The sequence below is a fragment of the Salmo salar genome, chromosome 29 (assembly GCF_965601325.2).
Source record: "Salmo salar chromosome 29, fSalSal1, whole genome shotgun sequence".
In the NCBI taxonomy this organism is placed as follows: Eukaryota; Metazoa; Chordata; class Actinopteri; order Salmoniformes; family Salmonidae; genus Salmo; species Salmo salar.
Window position 1 is genome coordinate 35397389 of NC_138319.1, and position 24347 is coordinate 35421735.

The window sequence follows — 24347 nt, forward strand, 5'->3', positions numbered from 1 at the left end:
CACTAACCTTGGATGATCTTCATCAGATGACACACCTAGTACATTATGTTATACAATACATGCACGTTTTGTTCAATCAAGTTCATATTTATATCAAAAACCAGCTTTTTACATTAGCATGTGACGTTCAGAACTAGCATACCCCCCGCTAACTTCCGGTGAATTTACAAAAAATGTACTAAATTACTCACGATAAACGTTCACAAAAAGCATAACAATTATTTTAAGAATTATAGATACAGAACTCCTCTATGCACTCGATATGTCCGATTTTAAAATAGCTTTTCGGTGAAAGCACATTTTGCAATATTCTCAGTAGATAGCCCGGCATCACAGGGCTAGTTATTTAGACACCCAGCAAGTTTAGCACTCACCAAAGTCAGATTTACTATAAGAAAAATATTATTACCTTTGGTGTTCTTCGTCAGAATGCACTCCCAGGACTTCTACTTCAATAACAAATGTTGGTTTGGTCCCAAATAATCCATTGTTATATCCAAATAGCGGCGTTTTGTTCGTGCGTTCAAGACACTATCCGAATGGTAAAGAAGGGTGACGAGCACGGCGCATTTCGTGACAAAAAAATTCTAAATATTCCATTACCGTACTTCGAAGCATGTCAACCGCTGTTTAAAATCAATTTTTATGCCATTTTTCTCGTAAAAAAGCGATAATATTCCGACCGGGAATCTGCGTTTAGGTAAAAAGACGAAAGAAAATAAAGCACGGGGTCGACTCGTGCACGCGCCTAAGCCCATTGTCCTCTGATCGGCCACTTGCCAAACGCACAAATGTGTTTCAGCCTGGGGCTGCCTCAATATCATTCAGCTTTTTCCCGGGCTCTGAGAGCCTATGGGAGCCGTAGGAAGTGTCACGTTACAGCAAAGATCCTCAGTCTTCAATAAACAGAGACAAGAAGAACAAGATCTTGTCAGAGAGGGCACTTCCTGTAAGGAATCTTCTCAGGTTTTTGCCTGCCATATGAGTTCTGTTATACTCACAGACACCATTCAAACAGTTTTAGAAACTTTAGGGTGTTTTCTATCCAAAGCCAATAATTATATGCATATTCTAGTTACTGGGCAGGAGTAGTAACCAGATTAAATCGGGTACGTTTTTTATCCGGCCGTGTCAATACTGCCCCCTACCCCCAACAGGTTAACCTGTTGGGTCTAGGGGGCAGCATTTGCACGTCTGGATAAAAAAAATGTACCCGATTTAATCTGGTTACTAATCCTACCCAGTAACTAGAATATGCATATACTTATTATATATGGATAGAAAACACTCTAAAGTTTCCAAAACTGTTTGAATGGTGTCTGTGAGTATAACAGAACTCATTTGGCAGGCAAAACCCTGAGACATTTTCTGACAGGAAGTGGATACCTGATGTGTTGTATTGACTTTAAACCTATCCCATTGAAAAACACAGGGGTTTAGGAATATTTTGGCACTTCCTATTGCTTCCACTAGATGTCACCAGCCTTTACAAAGTGTTTTGAGTCTTCTGGAGGGAGATCTGACCGAACAAGAGCCATGGAACGGTGATGTCCCATTAGACACCTGGCGCGCTACTTCATGTTGGGTACCCTCGTTCCAATACGTTATAAAAGAGTATGCATTCGTCCACCTTGAATATTATTCATGTTCTGGTTAAAAAAGGCCCTAATGATTTATGCTATACAACGTTTGACATGTTTGAACGAACGGAAATATATTTTTTCCCCTCGTTCATGACGAGAAGTCCGGCTGGCTTACATCATGTGCTAACGAGACGGAGATTTTTGGACATAAATGATGAGCTTTTTTGAACAAAACTACATTCGTTATGGACCTGTGATACCTGGAAGTGACATCTGATGAAGAGAATCAAAGGTAATGGATTATTTACATAGTATTTTCGATTTTAGATCTCCCCAACATGACGTCTAGTCTGTATCGCAACGCGTATTTTTCTGGGCACAGTGCTCAGATTATTGCAAAGTGTGATTTCCCAGTAAGGTTATTTTTAAATCTGGCAAGTTGATTGCGTTCAAGAGATGTAAATCTATAATTCTTTAAATGACAATATAATATTTTACCAATGTTTTCTAATTTTAATTATTTAATTTGTGACGCTGACTTGACTGCCGGTTATTGGAGGGAAACGATTTCCTCAACATCAATGCCATAGTAAAACGCTGTTTTTGTATATAAATATGAACTTGATAGAACTAAAAATGCATGCATTGTCTAACATAATGTCCTAGGAGTGTCATCTGATGGAGATTGTAAAAGGTTAGTGCATCATTTTAGCTGGTTTTATGGTTTTGGTGACCCTGTCTTTGACTTGACAAAACATTACACACAACTCTTGTAAATGTACTGTCCTAACATACTCTAAATTTATGCTTTCGCCGTAAAACCTTTTTGAAATCGTAAAACGTGGTTAGATTAAGGAGATGTTTATCTTTCAAATGGTGTAACATAGTTGTATTTTTGAAAAATTTGAATTTTGACATTTATTTGGATTCAAATTTGCCGCTCTTGAAATGCACCTGCTGTTGATGGAGTGCACCACGGGTGGCACGCTAGCGTCCCACCTAGCCCCAAGAGGTTAAAGGTCTTACTCACATCGGCTGCAGAGAGCGTGATCACAGTTGTCCGGAACAGCTGATGCTCTCATGCATGCTTCAGTGTTACTTACCTCGAAGTGAGGAAGAAGTTATTTAGCTTGTCTGGTAGGTAGGCTCGTGTCACTGGGCAGCTTTCGGCTGTGCTTCCCTTTGTATTCTGTAATAGTTTGCAAGCCCTTCCACATCCAACGAGCGTCAGAGCCGGTGTAGTATGATTCGATCTTAGTCCTTTATTGACTCTTTCCCTGTTTGATGGCTCATCGGAGGGCATAGCGGGATTTCTTATAAGCTTCCGGGTTAGAGTCCCGCTCCTTGAAAGCACAGCTCTAGCTTTTAGCTCAGTGCGAATGTTGCCTGTAGTCCATGGCTTCTGGTTATGGTATGTTCGTACAGTCATTGTGGAGACGACGTCCTTGATGCACTTATTGATAAAGCCAGTGACTGATGTGGTGTACTCCTCAATGTCATCGGAAGAATCCCGGAACATATTCCAGTCTGTGCTAGCAAAACAGTCCTGTAGTTAAGAATCTGCTTCATCTGACCACTTTTTTTTTATAGTCATTGGTGCTTCCTGCTTAAATTTTTACTTGTAAGCAGGAATCAGGAGGATAGAATTATGGTCAGATTTGCCAAATGGAGGGCGAGGGAGAGCTTTGTATGCGTCTCTATGTGTGGAGTAAAGGTAGCCTCAATATGTTTTCCTCTGGTTGCACATTTAACATGCTGATAGAAATTTGGTAAAACTGATTTAACCTCTTAAGGTTTCCCTGCATTAAAGACCCCGACCAGTAGGAGTGCCACCTCTAGATGAGCATTTTCCTGTTTGCTTAAGGCGGTATACAGCTCATTGAGTGCCAGATTCGGTCTGTGGTGGTATGAAGACAGCTAGGAAAAATACAGATGAAAACTCTCTAGGTAGACAGTGTGGTCTACAGCTTATCATGAGATACTCTACCTCAGGTGAGCAAAACCTCGAGACTTCCTTAGATATTGTGCACCAGCTGTTGTTTACGTATATGTATAGGCTCCCAGCCAGTGTCTTGCCAGAGGCTGCTGTTCTATCCTGCCGATAGAGTGTATAACCCACCAGCTGTATGTTCTTAACCTGTTGGGTCTAGGGGGCAGCATTTGCACGTCTGGATAAAAAAAATGTACCCGATTTAATCTGGTTACTAATCCTACCCAGTAACTAGAATATGCATATACTTATTATATATGGATAGAAAACACTCTAAAGTTTCCAAAACTGTTTGAATGGTGTCTGTGAGTATAACAGAACTCATTTGGCAGGCAAAACCCTGAGACATTTTCTGACAGGAAGTGGATACCTGATGTGTTGTATTGACTTTAAACCTATCCCATTGAAAAACACAGGGGTTTAGGAATATTTTGGCACTTCCTATTGCTTCCACTAGATGTCACCAGCCTTTACAAAGTGTTTTGAGTCTTCTGGAGGGAGATCTGACCGAACAAGAGCCATGGAACGGTGATGTCCCATTAGACACCTGGCGCGCTAGTTCATGTTGGGTACCCTCGTTCCAATACGTTATAAAAGAGTATGCATTCGTCCACCTTGAATATTATTCATGTTCTGGTTAAAAAAGGCCCTAATGATTTATGCTATACAACGTTTGACATGTTTGAACGAACGGAAATATATTTTTTCCCCTCGTTCATGACGAGAAGTCCGGCTGGCTTACATCATGTGCTAACGAGACAGAGATTTTTGGACATAAATGATGAGCTTTTTTGAACAAAACTACATTCGTTATGGACCTGTGATACCTGGAAGTGACCTCTGATGAAGAGAATCAAAGGTAATGGATTATTTACATAGTATTTTCGATTTTAGATCTCCCCAACATGACGTCTAGTCTGTATCGCAACGCGTATTTTTCTGGGCGCAGTGCTCAGATTATTGCAAAGTGTGATTTCCCAGTAAGGTTATTTTTAAATCTGGCAAGTTGATTGCGTTCAAGAGATGTAAATCTATAATTCTTTAAATGACAATATAATATTTTACCAATGTTTTCTAATTTTAATTATTTAATTTCTGATGCTGACTTGACTGCCGGTTATTGGAGGGAAACGATTTCCTCAACATCAATGCCATAGTAAAACGCTGTTTTTGGATATAAATATGAACTTGATAGAACTAAAAATGCATGCATTGTCTAACATAATGTCCTAGGAGTGTCATCTGATGGAGATTGTAAAAGGTTAGTGCATCATTTTAGCTGGTTTTATGGTTTTGGTGACCCTGTCTTTGACTTGACAAAACATTACACACAACTCTTGTAAATGTACTGTCCTAACATACTCTAAATTTATGCTTTCGCCGTAAAACCTTTTTGAAATCGTAAAACGTGGTTAGATTAAGGAGATGTTTATCTTTCAAATGGTGTAACATAGTTGTATTTTTGAAAAATTTGAATTTTGACATTTATTTGGATTCAAATTTGCCGCTCTTGAAATGCACCTGCTGTTGATGGAGTGCACCACGGGTGGCACGCTAGCGTCCCACCTAGCCCCAAGAGGTTAATGTCATTGTTCAGCCACAACTCAGTGAAACATAAGATGCTACAGTTTTTAATGTCCCGTCGGTAGGATATACGTGTTTTCAGTTCGTCCCATATATTTTCCAGCGATTGAACGTTAGCTAGCAGGACGGAAGGCAAAGGCAGATTAGCCTGATCCTCACAAGGCACCCTGATCTTTTTCTGCAAAAACAGTTTCCTTCTCCAGCGAATGATGGGGATATGGGCCTTGTCGGTGTCTGTAGTATATCCCTCCCATCCGACTCATTGAAGAAAAACTCTTCGTCCAATTTGAGGAAAGTAACCGCAGTTCTGATGTCCAGAAGCTCTTTTCCGTCATAAGAGACGGTAGCAGCAACATTATGTCCACAATAAGTTACAAACAATGCGAATAAACTAACAAAATAGCATGGTTGGTTAAGCGCCGATAAGACGGCAGCCCACCCCTCCGGCACCATGATTCTGCTATCAACAATGCATGTATGATTAAGATGGTGCGAATGCTGCCAGTCACACTCTGATAAACTGTCTTAATTAACCCTGTAAGAGTGATACAGGCTCTCCATTGGCAGTTCAGTGCCAAGCAAGCGCTGCTGAAAATGTATCCTGTTGGTTATGGTGAAAAAGTTGAAACATCCAGTGAGAGGTTGACCTGTTTGATGACGCCTATGGATCAGCAAACCCACATTGATTGTATCAGGCACTCTATATTAGTAGAATAATACGTTGACCTATGAAATCCCTTCTCTACTTTTGCCTGTAAATAGAAACCGTTGGGACACACACTGGCACTTGAGCAGTGGAGTAGCTAAACGCTGGCATTGGCCAGCATTATCTGGACATGAGGGTAAAGCAGACAGTGATGGTGGAGAGAGAGAGAGAGGGCTGCTCAAACAGCTCCCCAGCAGTCCCTGTCATGCTACAGCCAGTCAATATTAGCTCATCTGTTGTGTTCTAGGTTTCAGCTCAGCTGAATAACTGAATTCAAAGCATCGAACAGTGGAAACCGAGAGAAAATGTTTTAGGTCTAAATCTCTGCATTTAAAGCGGCACAACCTTGAGTCTTAAATTCGGGGTGAATAATTGAAAAACAGCTCATTTCTGGTTAGTCAATGTTAGTCAGGGTTAAATCTGTAGGCCTACTCCCCACATTAGTGGGGACGATTCAAGCTGAACATGCCTACAAGTCCAAGCAGTGGCAGCAAAAAGGAGAAAGTAGGTAATGAGAGAGAAAGAGGTAGCGATAGAGGTAGAGATACAGTAGAGCGACGGTGATAGAGGTAGAGATACAGTAGAGAGATAGCAATAGAGGTAGAGATAAAGTAGAGAGACAGCGATAAAGGTAGAGATACAATATAGAGATAGCGATATAGGTGGAGATACAGTAGAGAGATAGCAAGAGGTATACAGTAGAGAGACAGCGATAGGGGAAGACAGACAGCGATAAAGGTAGAGATACAGTAGAGAGATAGAGGTAGAGATACGGTAGAGAGACTGCGATAGAGGTAGAGTTACAGTACAGAGACAGCGATAAAAGTAGAGATACAGTAGACCGACAGCAATAGAGGTAGAGAGACAGTAGAGACAGAGATAGAGGTAGAGATACAGTAGAGAGACAACGATAGAGGTAGAGATACAGTAGAGAGATAGCAATAGAGATAGAGGAAGAGAGACAGCAATAGAGGTAGAGATACAGTAGAGAGACAGCGATAGAGGTAGAGATACAGTAGAAAGACAACGATATAGGTAGAGCTACAGTAGATATACAGAGATAGAGGTAGAGATACAGTAGAGCGATAGAGATAGAGGTAACGATACAGTAGATATACAAAGGTAGAGGTAGAGATACAGTAGAGATATAGAGATAGAGGTAGAGATACAGTAGAGAGACAGCAATAGAGGTAGAGGTAGAGGTAGAGGAATAGAGACATCGATGGAGGTAGAGATACAGTAGAGAGATAATGATAGAGGTAGAGATACAGTAGAGAGATAGCGATTGAGGTAGAGATACAGTTGAGAGATAGAGGTAGAGATACAGTAGAGAGACAGCGATAGAGGTAGAGATACAGTAGAGAGACAGCGATAGAGGTAGAGATACAGTAGAGAGACAGCGATAGAGGTAGAGATACAGTAGAGAGACAGCGATAGAGGTAGAGATAAAGTAGAGAGACAGCGATAGAGGTAGAGATACAGTAGAGCGATAGCGAGAGGTACTGGTTGGGGTCCGAGCAGAGTTACAAGAGGGGTGTGGTTCTACTTACATTTGCAGCCATTGTCCCACACATATCCTGGCAGACAATCTCGACACTTAGCCCCTGTAGTTCCCGCCTTACATTTACAAAATCCTGTGCCATTACAGCGAACACTGTCTGAGCCAGAGGGATTACAACTACAGCCTGTAGAAACAAGGCACAAACATGCTGGAGAACAGGGTGGTGATTTGGCTTCTTACAGCAGAGACTCTTGCCTTATACTATCACTGAGTAACAGACATATATTTCTAAGCAACATATTACTTAGAGAATAAATACTACCACTTACAGAAGAAATGTTACCATTTCAAAAGTAATGTGGTGACATTAAGAAAACGAGTGATGGAAGAACATGAGACATTAAGCACTGTAAACATTGTATGGATAATTTTAACATTTTTGGCATTTTAACAAGTTACATTTACAGTGATATAAGCAAAACCTTATTTTCTTAAATATGGTAGCCATATTTGAAAAAAGGACATGACGTTAAGTCTACACATATGTGAAAGTCTACACAGTCTACACAGATGTGAAAGTTAGAGGGAAACCATGATGACAGAGAAGGTGGGACAGAGACAGTAGATGTAGATAGAGATGGCATAGGGATGAAGGATTACATAGCCTGGACTTGTCAAGTATGATTCAGAGAAAGTTTGAAATGTGTTGAAAGTGGGCATTGTTGTACTGTAATATACAGTACCAGTCAAAAGTTTATACACACCTACTCATTCAAGGGCTTTTCTTTATTTTACTATTTTCTTCATTGTAGAATAATAGTGAAGACATCAAAACTATGAAATAGCACATATGGAATCATGTAGTAACCCAAAAAGTGTTAAACAAATCCAAATATATTTATTTTTTAGATTCTTCAAAGTAGCCACCCTTTTCCTTGATGACAGCTTTGCACCCTCTTGGCATTCTCTCAACAAGCTTTATGAGGAATGCTTTTCCAACAGACTTCCCACATATGCTGAGCCCTTGTTGGCTGCTTTTCCTTCACTCTGCGGTCCAACTAATCTAAAACCATCTCAATTGGGTTGAGGTCGGGTGATTGCGGAGGCCAGGTCATCTGATGCAGCACTCCATCACTCTCCATATTGGTCAAATAGCCCTTACACAGCCTGAAGGTGTGTTTTGGGTCATTGTCCTGTTGAAAAACAAATGATAATCCCACTAAGCCCAAACCAGATGGGATGGCGTATCGCTGCAGAATGCTGTGTTAGCCATGCTGGTTAAGTGTGCCTTGAATTCTAAATAAATCACAGACAGTGTCACCAGCAATGCTACCCCACACCATCAAGCCGCCTCCTCCCTGCTTCACAGTGGGAACCACACATGCAGGGATCATCCGTTCATCGACTCTGCGTCTCACAAAGACACGGCGGTTGGAACCAAAAATCTCAAATTTGGACTCATCAAGCCAAAGGATAGATTTCCACTTGTCTAATGTCCATTGCTCATGTTTCTTGGCCCAAGCAAGTCTCTTCTTCTTATTGGTGTCCTTTAGTAGTGGTTTCTTTGCAGCAATTCGACCATGAAGGCCTGATTCACGCAGTCTCCTCTGAACAGTTGATGTTGAGATGTGTCTGTTACTTTAACTATGTGAATAAATTATTTGGGCTGCAATTTCTGAGGGTGGTAACTCTAATGAACTTATCCTCTGCAGCAGAGGTAACTCTAGGTCTTCCTTTCCTGTGGCAGTCCTCATGAGAGCCAGTTTCATCATAGTGCTTGATGGTTTTTGAAATTTCTGAATTGAGTGACCTTCATGTCATAAAGTAATGACGGACTATCATTTCTCTTTGCTTATTTGAGCTGTTTTTGCCATAATATGGACTTGCTCTTTTACTAAATAGGACTATCTTCTGTATACCACCCCTACCTTGTCACAACACAACTGATTGGCTCAAACGCATTAATAAGGAAAGAAATTCCACAAATAAACTTTTAACAAGGCACACCTGGTTAACTTCTTGGGGCTATGTGGGACGCTAGCGTGCCACCCGTGGTGCACCCTATCAATAGCAGGTGCATTTCAAGAGCAGCAAATTTGAAACCAAATAAATGTCAAAATTCAAATTTTTCAAACATACAACTATCTTACACCCTTTGAAAGATAAACATCTCCTTAATCTAACCACGTTGTCCGATTTCAAAAAGGTTTTACGGCGAAAGCATAAAGTTAGATTATGTTAGGAGAGTACATTGACAATAGCTGTGTGTAATGTTTTGTCAATTCAAAGACAGGGTCACCAAAACCATAAAACCAGCTAAAATGATGCACTAACCTTTTACAATCTCCATCAGATGACACTCCTAGGACATTATGTTAGACAATGCATGCATTTTTAGTTCTATCAAGTTCATATTTATATCCAAAAACAGCGTTTTACTATGGCATTGATGTTGAGGAAATCGTTTCCCTCCAATAACCGGCAGTCAAGTCAGCACCACAAATTAAATAATTAAAATGAGAAAACATTGGTAAAATATTATATTGTCATTTAAAGAATTATAGATTTACATCTCTTGAACGCAATCAACTTGCCAGATTTAAAAATAACCTTACTGGGAAATCACACTTTGCAATAATCTGAGCACTGCGCCCAGAAAAATATGCTTTGCTATACAGAGAAAGGGCCATGTTGGAGAGATCTAAAATCGAAAATACTATGTAAATAATCCATTACCTTTGATTCTCTTCATCAGATGTCACTTCCAGGAATCCCAGGTCCATAACGAATGTAGTTTTGTTCAAAAAAGCTCATCATTTATATCCAAAAAGCTCCGTGTTGTTAGCACATGATCTAAGCCAGCCGGACTTCTCGTCACGAACGAGGGGAAAAAATATATTTACGTTCGTTCAAACATGTCAAACGTTGTATAGCATAAATCATTAGTGCCTTTTTTAACCAGAACATGAATAATATTCAAGGTGGACGAATGCATTCTCTTTTATAACGTATTGGAACGAGGGTACCCAACATGAACTCGCGCGCCAGAGTCTAATCGGCCATCACCGTTCCATGGCTCTTGTTCGGTCAGATCTCACAGTAAAAGACTCAAAACACTTTGTAAAGGCTGGTGACATCTAGTGGAAGCAATAGGAAGTGCCAAAACATTAATCAACCCCTGTGTGTTTCAATGGCATAGGCTTAAAGGTAATTCAACACATCAGGTATCCACTTCCTGTCAGAAAATGTCTCAGGGTTTTGCCTGCCAAATGAGTTCTGTTATACTCACAGACACCATTCAAACAGTTTTAGAAACTTTAGGGTGTTATATAATCCATATATAATAAGTATATGCATATTCTAGTTACTGGGTAGGATTAGTAACCAGATTAAATCGGGTACGTTTTTTTATCCAGATGTGAAAATACTGCCCCCTAGCCCCAACAGGTTAAAGAGTGTGCAAAGCTGTCATCAAGGCAAAGGGTGGCTACTTTGAAGAATCTATTCTATTTTGATTTGGTTACTTTTTTGGTTTTTACATGATTCCATATGTGTGGTCCCCCACTTATATTGTATGGGAATATAACCCTGCTGAAAGGTTGACTTGATAAAACTACAGGGCAAATGTGTTTTTTGTATACTGCTTATTTGACAAATACCTCAACTGGACATTATCTGGGTAAAATAATGTGTTAACAAAATGAAGCATCAACCATCATCAGCCACACCTAAAATGGTCTTTACCATCATCAACATTTAAAGCTCTTTCCAAATCCTATTTGTGAGCATATAAGCCTTACAAAACTCTTATTTCCCTATCTGCATGTTAACTGTATAGCTATTAAAGCTTTTGTAAGATATATCTGGGTCCACAATGTCACTCTATTGCCTATAGGGATGAGGTCAAAAGTAGTGCACTATATAGGGAATAGGATGCTATTTCAGACGCAGTCTATAAAGGCTTCTGATGAAATTTCACTGCTATTCCTGGACAGCGTTGGGCCTATCACTTGACATATGCACCAAGTGCCACCTCCGTCTTGCTGATGTGACTTCACTCCAACACCTCAGGGCTTTCGTGTGGAGTGTGTGAGTTCATTAGACTCTCCTTCGAGCAGGAAGAGACACCTAGATATGGGGTGGAAGGTCGGTTTACTATTTTCCATTTTCCAGAGCTGTATTCTAGGTTGTATTCAACACGATTGGGGTAAATTCCAGTCAATTTCATAAAGTAAACCAAATTCCAATTCCAAGTTGTCCTATTTGAAAAGCATTGAAGAGAATTGGAATTTCAGTGTAGTTCCTGAATGGACTGGAATTGAAATGGAATTGACCCCAACTCTGGTAATACAAGGGTGTATTATATCAACGTCTTTATTCTACAGTAGGGTGCTCTGGGCAGGGTGTTGCAGAGTCCCAAAACACTAACACAGATGGAAAGAAATGTTGGAAAGTATACGGTAAAGCCTACAGTATCGATACATAAAGTTCAGGCAACTCTCATGCTGACATGTCTTATAAGACCCTGTGTTTTGCGCAGTCATGTGACATGCCTGGATTTATTCAAATGTTTTCATCAAACCGCCCCTTTTTTCTTTTTATGTCAGATGGCCTCAGACATTTTCAGACATTGTTTTATGGTGTAATTCTCATTTCAGAATAAGGCTTAAAATACAGGATAAAATCTTGCTATGTCACATGATGGTACACAACACAGGGGCCTACCATAGAATATGCATGGAGTTAAACAAGTGAAGAACAGCTTCCTGTTTGAGGTTATAGAATATGCATGGAGTTAAACAAGTGAAGAACTACTTCCTGTTTGAGGTTATAGAATATGCATGGAGTTAAACAAGTGAAGAACAGCTTCCTGTTTGAGGTTATAGAATATGCATGGAGTTAAACGTGAAGAACAGCTTACTGTTTGTGGTTATAGAATATGCATGGAGTTAAACAAGTGAAGAACAGCTTCCTGTTTGAGGTTATAGAATATGCATGGAGTTAAACAAGTGAAGAACAGCTTCCTGTTTGAGGTTATAGAATATGCATGGAGTTAAACATGTTTTCAACAACTTCCTGTTTGTGGTTATAGAATATGCATGGAGTTGAATGAGTGAAGAACAGATTCCTGTTTGTGGTTATAGAATATGCATGGAGTTAAACATGTTTTGAACAACTTCCTGTTTGTGGTTATAGAATATGCATGGAGTTAAACATGTTTTGAACAGCTTCCTGTTTGTGGTTATACAATATGCATGGAGTTAGACATGTTTTGAACAACTTCCTGTTTCTGGTTATAGAATATGCATGGAGTTAAACATGTTTTGAACAGCTTTCTGTTTGTGGTTATAGAATATGCATGGAGTTAGACATGTTTTGAACAACTTCCTGTTTGTGGTTATACAATATGCATCGAGTTAGACATGTTTTGAACAACTTCCTGTTTGTGGTTATAGAATATGCATGGAGTTAAACATGTTTTGAACAACTTCCTGTTTGTGGTTATAGAATATGCATGGAGTTAAATGAGTGAAGAACAGCTTCTTGTTTATGGTTATTTGTGAAAAATACATTATCAGCATGTGGAATGATCCGTTGCTTCTAAAAGAAGGGAAATAAAGCGCCTGCCATTACATAGACAGCTTCGATACCATCCTGAGCGCCATAATATTATCTGTAAATATTCATGTCAGTTTGTAAAAAGAGGGTAACGGTACAGATTTCTGGTAAAGTATTGTGATTGTGTTGACGAACAGCTGGTTTAAAACCTAGGCCCTGTGGAGAAGGAAGTGAGTGATGTCACAATCATATGGACAGAAGAAAGTGAGGAAGATGGGACCAAGACAGCAACAAGAAAAGAGATGTTGAAAAACACGACACATGAGTTTGAAGGTTTGACGCACTAGGGTAAAAGTTTGAAAGGTGAAAGGTGAGGGTCATAGGGTGGTATAAACGTGGTGGGGTCATGTGGAAGATCAGCTGGTATGAGCAGTGCTGATGATGACAGTGACAGTGGTGAGGGAACTGACCTATACACACATTCTCATCTTCCAGCTCTGCGGAGTTATTTCGGAAGTAGCCCTGCTTGCAATCCTGGCAGTGCTGGCCCCTAGTGTTGTGTTTACAACTCACGCAAATGACAGAGTTTAGCAGCTCGATGTAGCTGCAGCGGTTGGAGTGGCCGAAGCATTCGCAATCTTGCAAAGAAGGAAAGGTGGAGAGAGACCAAACGGTCATTTCGAGGTGTGGTTGGGTTAGGTTGTGTGCTGAGACGAGTGGCGCTGGTGGTAGTAGCAAGGTAGAGCGAGGAGACACCATCACATGCCAGGTTAGGATGGAGAGATGGGGGTTGAGATTGAGACGATGTTAGGGGATGAGGAGTAGAGAGCATTAGACATCAGTTCATCCTGGGGCTATGAGAAAGCTTGTTGTTAGAGGGAGAGAGTACGAGACGTTCGCTTCAAGCTTCAAGCACACCACAATGGAAGGATTCGGACTTTGGAACTGGGTTTCCACGGGGGGGGGGGGGGGAGAGGAGGACTGGAACACACAGTACGAAACAGGACAAAAAAAGACGAGTTGAGTTGTGGGATGTAATTCTCAACATGGGCAAGGTGTAAGTGTGTGACTCCACACTCTGAAATGTACATCTAGATGAGTTGATTTGTCGTACTGTGTGTTCATTGTGAGGTTAGGAGAAGAGAGCAGCTGCACCTGCAGCCCTAGTGTAACCCGACCCGGCCCCTTTAACGTTCACACACCACTGTCATCCTAAACCACAGAGGCATGCAACTAGAACACAAACAGAAGTAAATACATGTGGTTTCTATAGAGAAACAGTGTTTGGAGAAAGAGTTGATTCATGTCACAGCCACCCACCACTCGTCCCAGCCAATAAATACCTTGCAAAAAAAAAATACACTTTGCATTAAAAGCAGTCGAATGTATGCAGAGGTGTGGCAAGGGCAACATGTCGTTGAGTGACGTGTAGTGTAGTATTGTGTAGTATTAGATGCCAGATTGGGAGTCAGGCTGTGCCTTGTTCCTACTGCCTAGTCACACAACGTCAGGCAGCTATGTCAATCACAGAAGGACCCGTTCCAGATCAACCTTGTGTGTGACACCTAGACTGCCCAGATCAGCCATAGAGTCAGACAGGCAATTTGACAGACAGACAGTTCTCTCTGAGCTACAGGCAGTTTTACAGAGAGACAGTCCTCTCTGAGCTACAGGCAGTTAGACAGACAGACTGACAGGCCTCTCTGAGCTACAGGCAGTTAGACAGACAGACAGTCCTCTCTAAGCTACAGGAAGATAGACAGACAGACAGACAGACAGACAGACAGACAGACAGACAGACAGACAGACAGACAGACAGACAGACAGACAGACAGACAGACAGACAGACAGACAGACAGACAGACAGACAGACAGACAGACAGTCATCTCTAAGCTACAGGAAGTTAGACAGATGTAGTTTGACAGACAGACAGACCTCTCTGGGCTACAAGCAGCTAGACAGACAGACAGACAGACAGACAGACAGACAGACAGACAGACAGACAGGCCTCTCTGAGCTACAGGCAGTTAGACAGACAGATGTAGTTTGACAGACAGACAGACTTCTCTGGGTTACAGGCAGTTTGACAGACAGACAGTCCTCTCTGAGCTATAGGCAGTTAGACAGACAGTCCTCTCTGAGCTACAGCTTGTTTGACAGACAGACAGACAGTCCTCTCTGATCTACAGGAAGTTAGACAGATAGAGGCAGTTTGACAGACAGACAGTCCTCTCTGAGCTACAGGCAGTTAGACAGATAGAGGCAGTTTGACAGACAGACAGTCCTCTCTGAGCTACAGGCAGTCAGACAGACAGACAGTCCTCTCTGAGCTACAGGCAGTTAGACAGATAGAGGCAGTTTGACAGACAGACAGTCCTCTCTGAGCTACAGGCAGTTAGACAGACAGATGCAGTTTGACAGACAGACAGTCCTCTCTGAGCTACAGGCAGTTTGACAGACAGTCCTCTCTGAGCTACAGCTTGTTTGACAGACAGACAGACAGTCCTCTCTGATCTACAGGAAGTTAGACAGATAGAGGCAGTTTGACAGACAGACAGTCCTCTCTGAGCTACAGGCAGTTAGACAGATAGAGGCAGTTTGACAGACAGACAGTCCTCTCTGAGCTACAGGCAGTCAGACAGACAGACAGTCCTCTCTGAGCTACAGGCAGTTAGACAGATAGAGGCAGTTTGACAGACAGACAGTCCTCTCTGAGCTACAGGCAGTTAGACAGACAGATGCAGTTTGACAGACAGACAGTCCTCTCTGAGCTACAGGCAGTTTGACAGACAGTCCTCTCTGAGCTACAGGCAGTTAGACAGACAGATGCAGTTTGACAGACTGACAGTCCTCTCTGAACTACAGGAAGTTAGACAGACAGACAGTCCTCTCTGAGCTACAGGCAGTTAGACAGACAGACAGACAGGCCTCTCTGAACTACAGGGGCTTTTAGGAGGGATTGGGGTTATTAAGGTCTGCACTGAGGTCATGTCTCTCAGTCAGTCACCACAAGAGGCATAGAGCTTTGGAAATGGAAGACAGTGGCCTAGCTAGTCTACTCAACTCTATCCAAGGTAGAGAATCCTGTTCTGGTCTATTTGGTGCCAAGATGCACAGTTCATTTAAGTTCTCAGAATGTTTCTGCTATCGGCTCTAAAACCCTGCTCTGAGAAGACCAATACTCTTCCTGATTGAAAAATACGGTTACATGATTTATCATGATTAAAGTAATATCTATGAAACATATTGTAGAATATTTGTAATGTGAGGCATTACAATGATATGTTACAGACCGTCCCTATTGTTTTTCACTGTGAATAAGTGTATTCAATATCACTTGTAACAATTACACTAGATCCAGATAGACATACGATTACACAACCTACATCTTTTCAGAAAGTGTGTACCACATATCCATACCGCAAAGCGAACTCCATTCTTTCTGTATACAGGAGATTCTTTTCAGGGGGATAGTTGTGTATTAGTACTGTGAAGGTACTACAGGGTTGGGGTCAGGTACCTACAGTAGCCAATGTAGATTCATACAGTGGGGGTTTGGACAACAGCTGACACAGGGAGAACTGTACGAATCTGAGGAGATCATACCTCGCTTGCTGTTTGCAACTTGATCTGAAGGGACAGTTGACAAAACAACTTGATGAGCTACTAGACAAATAAAACAAAAAGAAGAAAAACAAACAAATAAACACATAAATAAACAAAAACATGATAGATTTTGTGAAACATTAAAAAATATAATGTTTTAAGGGGTTAAAGCACTAAGCATCATACACATTCCTATGGTACTAAAAAGGTTCAAACAAACAGAAAAATGGTCTGATATGAATTATTAAATTATGAGTGAGATAGGTGATCCTATATATTTCATGTTATATTCTGAGGCTTCAAATATTAGAGGAATTAATTCTCACAATGTTTTGACTTTCATTGCACTGTAGGAACATCTTACTATTGTGGCATACAGTGTGGTTGCCCTGACTGTTACAGATGCAGTCTGTCGAATCATGTTGTGTGGAATCTACTTAGGTTTACCATTTGGAAAAAACAAGAGGTAAAACAAAATGCTATTGTCTTCACAATGTAGATGTCCAGTAGTGTTGTGGTGTTACATTCTCCTGACAGATGTCCAGTAGTGTTGTGTTGTTACATTCTCCTGACAGATGTCCAGTAGTGTTGTGGTGTTACATTCTCCTGACAGATGACCAGTAGTGTTGTGGTGTTACATTCTCCTGACAGATGACCAGTAGTGTTGTGGTGTTACATTCTCCTGACAGATGACCAGTAGTGTTGTGGTGTTACATTCTCCTGACAGATGACCAGTAGTGTTGTGGTGTTACATTCTCCTGACAGATGACCAGTAGTGTTGTGTTGTTACATTCTCCTGACAGATGTCCAGTAGTGTTGTGGTGTTACATTCTCCTGACAGATGACCAGTAGTGTTGTGTTGTTACATTCTCCTGACAGATGTCCAGTAGTGTTGTGGTGTTACATTCTCCTGACAGATGACCAGTAGTGTTGTGGTGTTACATTCTCCTGACAGATGACCAGTAGTGTTGTGTTGTTACATTCTCCTGACAGATGTCCAGTAGTGTTGTGGTGTTACATTCTCCTGACAGATGACCAGTAGTGTTGTGTTGTTACATTCTCCTGACAGATGACCAGTAGTGTTGTGTTGTTACATTCTCCTGACAGATGACCAGTAGTGTTGTGGTGTTACATTCTCCTGACAGATGACCAGTAGTGTTGTGTTGTTACATTCTCCTGACAGATGTCCAGTAGTGTTGTGGTGTTACATTCTCCTGACAGATGACCAGTAGTGTTGTGTTGTTACATTCTCCTGACAGATGACCAGTAGTGTTGTGGTGTTACATTCTCCTGACAGATGACCAGTAGTGTTGTGTTGTTACATTCTCCTGACAGATGACCAGTAGTGTTGTGGTGTTACATTCTCCTGACAGATGACCAGTAGTGTTGTGTTGTTACATTCTCCTGACAGATGTCCAGTAGTGTTGTGGTGTTACATTCTCCTGACAGATGACCAGTAGTGTTGTGTTGTTACATTCTCCTGACAGATGACCAGTAGTGTTGTGTTGTTACATTCTCCTGACAGATGACCAGTAGTGTTGTGTTGTTACATTCTCCTGACAGATGACCAGTAGTGTTGTGTTGTTACATTCTCCTGACAGATGACCAGTAGTGTTGTGTTGTTACATTCTCCTGACAGATGACCAGTAGTGTTGTGTTGTTACATTCTCCTGACAGATGACCAGTAGTGTTGTGTTGTTACATTCTCCTGACAGATGACCAGTAGTGTTGTGGTGTTACATTCTCCTGACAGATGACCAGTAGTGTTGTGTTGTTACATTCTCCTGACAGATGACCAGTAGTGTTGTGGTGTTACATTCTCCTGACAGATGACCAGTAGTGTTGTGTTGTTACATTCTCCTGACAGATGACCAGTAGTGTTGTGTTGTTACATTCTCCTGACAGATGACCAGTAGTGTTGTGGTGTTACATTCTCCTGACAGATGACCAGTAGTGTTGTGGTGTTACATTCTCCTGACAGATGACCAGTAGTGTTGTGGTGTTACATTCTCCTGACAGATGACCAGTAGTGTTGTGTTGTTACATTCTCCTGACAGATGACCAGTAGTGTTGTGGTGTTACATTCTCCTGACAGATGACCAGTAGTGTTGTGTTGTTACATTCTCCTGACAGATGACCAGTAGTGTTGTGTTGTTACATTCTCCTGACAGATGTCCAGTAGTGTTGTGTTGTTACATTCTCCTGACAGATGACCAGTAGTGTTGTGTTGTTACATTCTCCTGACAGATGTCCAGTAGTGTTGTGGTGTTACATTCTCCTGACAGATGACCAGTAGTGTTGTGGTGTTACATTCTCCTGACAGATGACCAGTAGTGTTGTGGTGTTACATTCTCCTGACAGATGACCAGTAGTGTTGTGGTGTTACATTCTCCTGACAGATGACCAGTAGTGTTGTGTTGTTACATTCTCCTGACAGATGTCCAGTAGTGTTGTGGTGTTACATTCTCCTGACAGATGACCAGTAGTGTTGTGGTGTTACATTCTCCTGACAGATGACCAGTAGTGTTGTGGTGTTACATTCTCCTGACAGATGACCAGTAGTGTTGTGGTGTTACATTCTCCTGACAGATGACCGAGGCCTAGTGTTGTGTTGTTACATTCTCCTGACAGATGACCAGTAGTGTTGTGTTGTTACATTCTCCTGACAGATGACCAGTAGTGTTGTGGTGTTACATTCTCCTGACAGATGACCAGTAGTGTTGTGGTGTTACATTCTCCTGACAGATGACCAGTAGTGTTGTGGTGTTACATTCTCCTGACAGATGACCAGTAGTGTTGTGGTGTTACATTCTCCTGACAGATGTCCAGTAGTGTTGTGGTGTTACATTCTCCTGACAGATGACCAGTAGTGTTGTGGTGTTACATTCTCCTGACAGATGACCAGTAGTGTTGTGGTGTTACATTCTCCTGACAGATGACCAGTAGTGTTGTGGTGTTACATTCTCCTGACAGATGACCAGTAGTGTTGTGGTGTTACATTCTCCTGACAGATGACCAGTAGTGTTGTGTTGTTACATTCTCCTGACAGATGACCAGTAGTGTTGTGTTGTTACATTCTCCTGACAGATGACCAGTAGTGTTGTGGTGTTACATTCTCCTGACAGATGTCCAGTAGTGTTGTGTTGTTACATTCTCCTGACAGATGACCAGTAGTGTTGTGTTGTTACATTCTCCTGACAGATGACCAGTAGTGTTGTGGTGTTACATTCTCCTGACAGATGACCAGTAGTGTTGTGTTGTTACATTCTCCTGACAGATGACCAGTAGTGTTGTGTTGTTACATTCTCCTGACAGATGACCAGTAGTGTTGTGTTGTTACATTCTCCTGACAGATGACCAGTAGTGTTGTGTTGTTACATTCTCCTGACAGATGACCAGTAGTGTTGTGTTGTTACATTCTCCTGACAGATGACCAGTAGTGTTGTGTTGTTACATTCTCCTGACAGATGACCAGTAGTGTTGTGTTGTTACATTCTCCTGACAGATGACCAGTAGTGTTGTGTTGTTACATTCTCCTGACAGATGACCAGTAGTGTTGTGGTGTTACATTCTCCTGACAGATGACCAGTAGTGTTGTGTTGTTACATTCTCCTGACAGATGACCAGTAGTGTTGTGTTGTTACATTCTCCTGACAGATGACCAGTAGTGTTGTGGTGTTACATTCTCCTGACAGATGACCAGTAGTGTTGTGGTGTTACATTCTCCTGACAGATGACCAGTAGTGTTGTGGTGTTACATTCTCCTGACAGATGACCAGTAGTGTTGTGTTGTTACATTCTCCTGACAGATGACCAGTAGTGTTGTGGTGTTACATTCTCCTGACAGATGACCAGTAGTGTTGTGTTGTTACATTCTCCTGACAGATGACCAGTAGTGTTGTGTTGTTACATTCTCCTGACAGATGACCAGTAGTGTTGTGTTGTTACATTCTCCTGACAGATGACCAGTAGTGTTGTGTTGTTACATTCTCCTGACAGATGACCAGTAGTGTTGTGGTGTTACATTCTCCTGACAGATGACCAGTAGTGTTGTGTTGTTACATTCTCCTGACAGATGACCAGTAGTGTTGTGTTGTTACATTCTCCTGACAGATGTCCAGTAGTGTTGTGTTGTTACATTCTCCTGACAGATGACCAGTAGTGTTGTGTTGTTACATTCTCCTGACAGATGTCCAGCCCCTCAGTCCGTTGTGGTGTTACATTCTCCTGACAGATGACCAGTAGTGTTGTGTTGTTACATTCTCCTGACAGATGACCAGTAGTGTTGTGTTGTTACATTCTCCTGACAGATGACCAGTAGTGTTGTGTTGTTACATTCTCCTGACAGATGACCAGTAGTGTTGTGTTGTTACATTCTCCTGACAGATGACCAGTAGTGTTGTGTTGTTACATTCTCCTGACAGATGACCAGTAGTGTTGTGTTGTTACATTCTCCTGACAGATGACCAGTAGTGTTGTGGTGTTACATTCTCCTGACAGATGACCAGTAGTGTTGTTTTGTTACATTCTCCTGACAGATGACCAGTAGTGTTGTGTTGTTACATTCTCCTGACGTACCAGCACCACACTTCCTCTAGGAAACCTCAGTGGGATTATTCCCCATAAATCTTCTTACCGGTCCGTACGGTAAACACACAACAATCCCACTGCTGTCCGCATCTCTTCGCCATCCGATAACAAACAAAGAAACTGCCTAAGTCCCTCTCACATGCTCTGCAATGTTCTCGCCAGATATAAACCCAAGACACACACAGTATAGCACACTCTGGCTTCTATACCTATACATCTGCTTGGCTAGGGCTTTCCATGGAAATACAGGGGCAGTATTTTTTGCAAGGACGGTCACCACATCCACAACACATCTGCACACTGGATTAACTTGAGTTTGCCTGAAATCAATCTACATAAACCGCTCCGTGAAACCTCCCTCTTTTCTTCCACCAAACCCAGATAGAATTTTTGAATCCCTAGAAGTGCCACGCATAATTAAAATGGAGGGGATAAGCAAAGGTATATTGAAACGGGATTTAAGAAAGAGAGGCGTGGGAGAGGGAGAGAAAGAGATAGAGAGCCTATCTTTATACTGCTCTCGTGGAGAGATTCCGCATCTGGGGGGCTCAAGTAGGAGGAAAGGGGTGGGGTGGTGGACAGGGGGATATTGTAATGGAGTCACAGAATGTTGCAGCACATGCATGTCTGCCGACTACGCCAGAAAATCTAATTCCCTGTTTTGAAGGTGTCCTCTTTCATGTTTTCACAAAAAGAGAGCGAATAAAGAAAAAAAAAGATATACATTTGTGTTTGTTTAAAAAATCTATATCATTAAAGGTTTTAACACAGATGAACTCTTGGCAGGAAAAGTTCCGTCCTGGTGGATCTGGCCTCAACTGTCACAGCTAGTACAGTCACTGTATGACTACTGTATATTTGAGGAATATCTGTAAAGAGATATGTTTAATCTTAGTTGGAGGTATAGCCTACCTTGGTTTCGGTTAGCAACACCTAGGGATGAGACATTCGGCCGAACTGCATGCAATCGGGAGAAACCATAAGTTATTAGGTGCAATGGCTATAGTGGACATCAGATTCATTAACAGTACTAGAAGTTCTAATACAGGTTGACCAGTGGGGCATATGTAGACAACTAGACACACCGACTTTACTCAGAGCAACTCAGAACAACAGAATGACTAAACAAGCCTGTACAGGGACAAGCACTAGATGCATCCCAACACCAGTCCCAGACCATGTCACAGATGACGTCCCAGGGACATTGGATGTAATTGTGTAGTTTCATGGCTCACTTGAGTGTGTGCATCGATGGCAGTGATGAATAAACATAAACAAAGAAACAAATATATGGGATAATAACTATGCAAACATGGAGGTTTGGTTTAAGTGTCACAGGCATTTTGTTGAGTTCATCAAATGAATGCAATCAATATCTAATTACAGTGCATTTCAGGTCGAGGAATCACGAGGAATAAATCGTGTGGTGTGTCAGGAATTGGAGTGACTGATAGTTGTGGTGTAACCTCATAATTACATACAATTCTGTATTTCTGTGATGGGGAAATTACTGGTGGTGTTGGTTGGTTGTGGTCGGTTGGGTGATGGAGCAGTGTTGAGTCAAGCCGAGACAGAAGGAAGGTCTTGTTACTTATTCTTGTATTGTAATCGTTCACTAAAGCAGCACTAAGTCTCTGTGTTGCAGTATCCTTTGACGTCAGTGAGGTCATGCAGTCATGTGATCATTAGTGTCCAGTGGTGTCACAGCAAGCAATTTAACTACCATGTGATTGGATAGTGAGCCATACTGTGTGGCGTGTCTAATCATTTGGAATACATTCCGTTTGGTTTATAGATAAGGGTAATGCGTTTAGGATAAAGTGTTTGGGTATGCATGCACTCGGGCACATAGACATACAGTTAGTTTATGCTGTAGTGTTTGACTAAATTACTATCCAAACCCTCTCATTGACAATTCCATAACTGATCAACTACATAGAATGTCATGTCAGTTCTAAATAAGTTGTTCATTAACACTGGCCAGCAAGTTAGAATTCAGTTAAACCACTCTAAATAAGAAGTGACATATTATACTCAATGCTCTCATAATGAAATTAAATCTTGCAATCTTGCAGAGCTCAGATAAAACATTATATATATATATATATATAGCTGGCTTAATAAACCTGAAATAAAGTTGAAGAAAGGTCAATAAATAACTAAGGTACTTTCAAACAACAATATGAAAAAGTGTTTTCTGTTCTGAAGGTAGATCTGGGGGTAGCTCTATTCCAGGACATTTAGCCATGTTCTGCTTGGTTCCTTTTTTTATTTTAGAAAACATAGCTACATATCCACGACTTCAGTTTGTTTTCCCTCAACTTCATCCCTGGTGTGGCTACAGAACCAAAACTGGGTAGTGTTTTGTTGTGTTGTGGCTACAGAACCAAAACTGGGTAGTGTTTTGTTGTGTTGTGGCTACAGAACCAAAACTGAGTAGTGTTTTGTTGTGTTGTGGCTACAGAACCAAAACTTAGTGTTTTGTTGTGTGGCTACAGAACCAAAACTGGGTAGTGTTTTGTTGTGTTGTGGCTACAGAACCAAAACTGGGTAGTGTTTTGTGTTTTGGCTACAGAACCAAAACTGGGTAGTGTTTTGTGTTGTGGCTACAGAACCAAACTGGGTAGTGTTTTGTTGTGTTGTGGCTACAGAACCAAAACTGGGTGGTGTTTTGGTGTGTTGTGGCTACAGAACCAAAACTGGGTAGTGTTTTGTGTTGTGGCTACAGAACCAAAACTGGGTAGTGTTTTGTGTTGTGGTGGTTAGGGGGGGAGGGTGCTTCTGCAGGTATAGAGACAGACAGTCAGCATCTCATGAGAGCTTCAATGCCTACAGGCCTGTGAATGAACCATACAGACATGGCCGTAAGTCAGTCAGTCAGTGTGCCCTTTATGTGAGTCCCACCCACAGACAGACAGACAGGATGTAATACTGACACTCCCCACTAGGGTTCTGAGAGAGCAGCCATGGTCTGGCTAGGTGTCGGGTTGGGGAGGATCTAAGAAGGGGGTGAGAGGTGTATGTTTATACAGTATGTATATCTATGGAGAACATGCATGCAGCACAGGCAGGAGACAACACTGAACTCATTCAGCTCTCTAAGGTTGGGATGTTGGGGTGGAGGGAGGGAGGGTGTCCACTTGGTTCCATGCTAATTTCTGACGCCAAATATCTCTGAAATTTCATAAACTATTTCTTATTGTTTGGATCAAATTATAGTTTTATGT

General features: G+C 41.5%; 1 protein-coding gene across 1 annotated transcript in view; it reads right to left on the reverse strand.

The window, feature by feature from the left end:
- Positions 1 to 24347, reverse strand: part of LOC106590637 (netrin-G1) — a 218324-nt gene that overhangs the window by 12638 nt on the left and 181339 nt on the right. The window contains exon 5 of the mRNA XM_082970806.1: positions 22033 to 22077. Within this exon, the coding sequence (XP_082826932.1) occupies positions 22033 to 22077 (45 nt within the window). The remainder of the gene's footprint in view (positions 1 to 22032; positions 22078 to 24347) is intronic.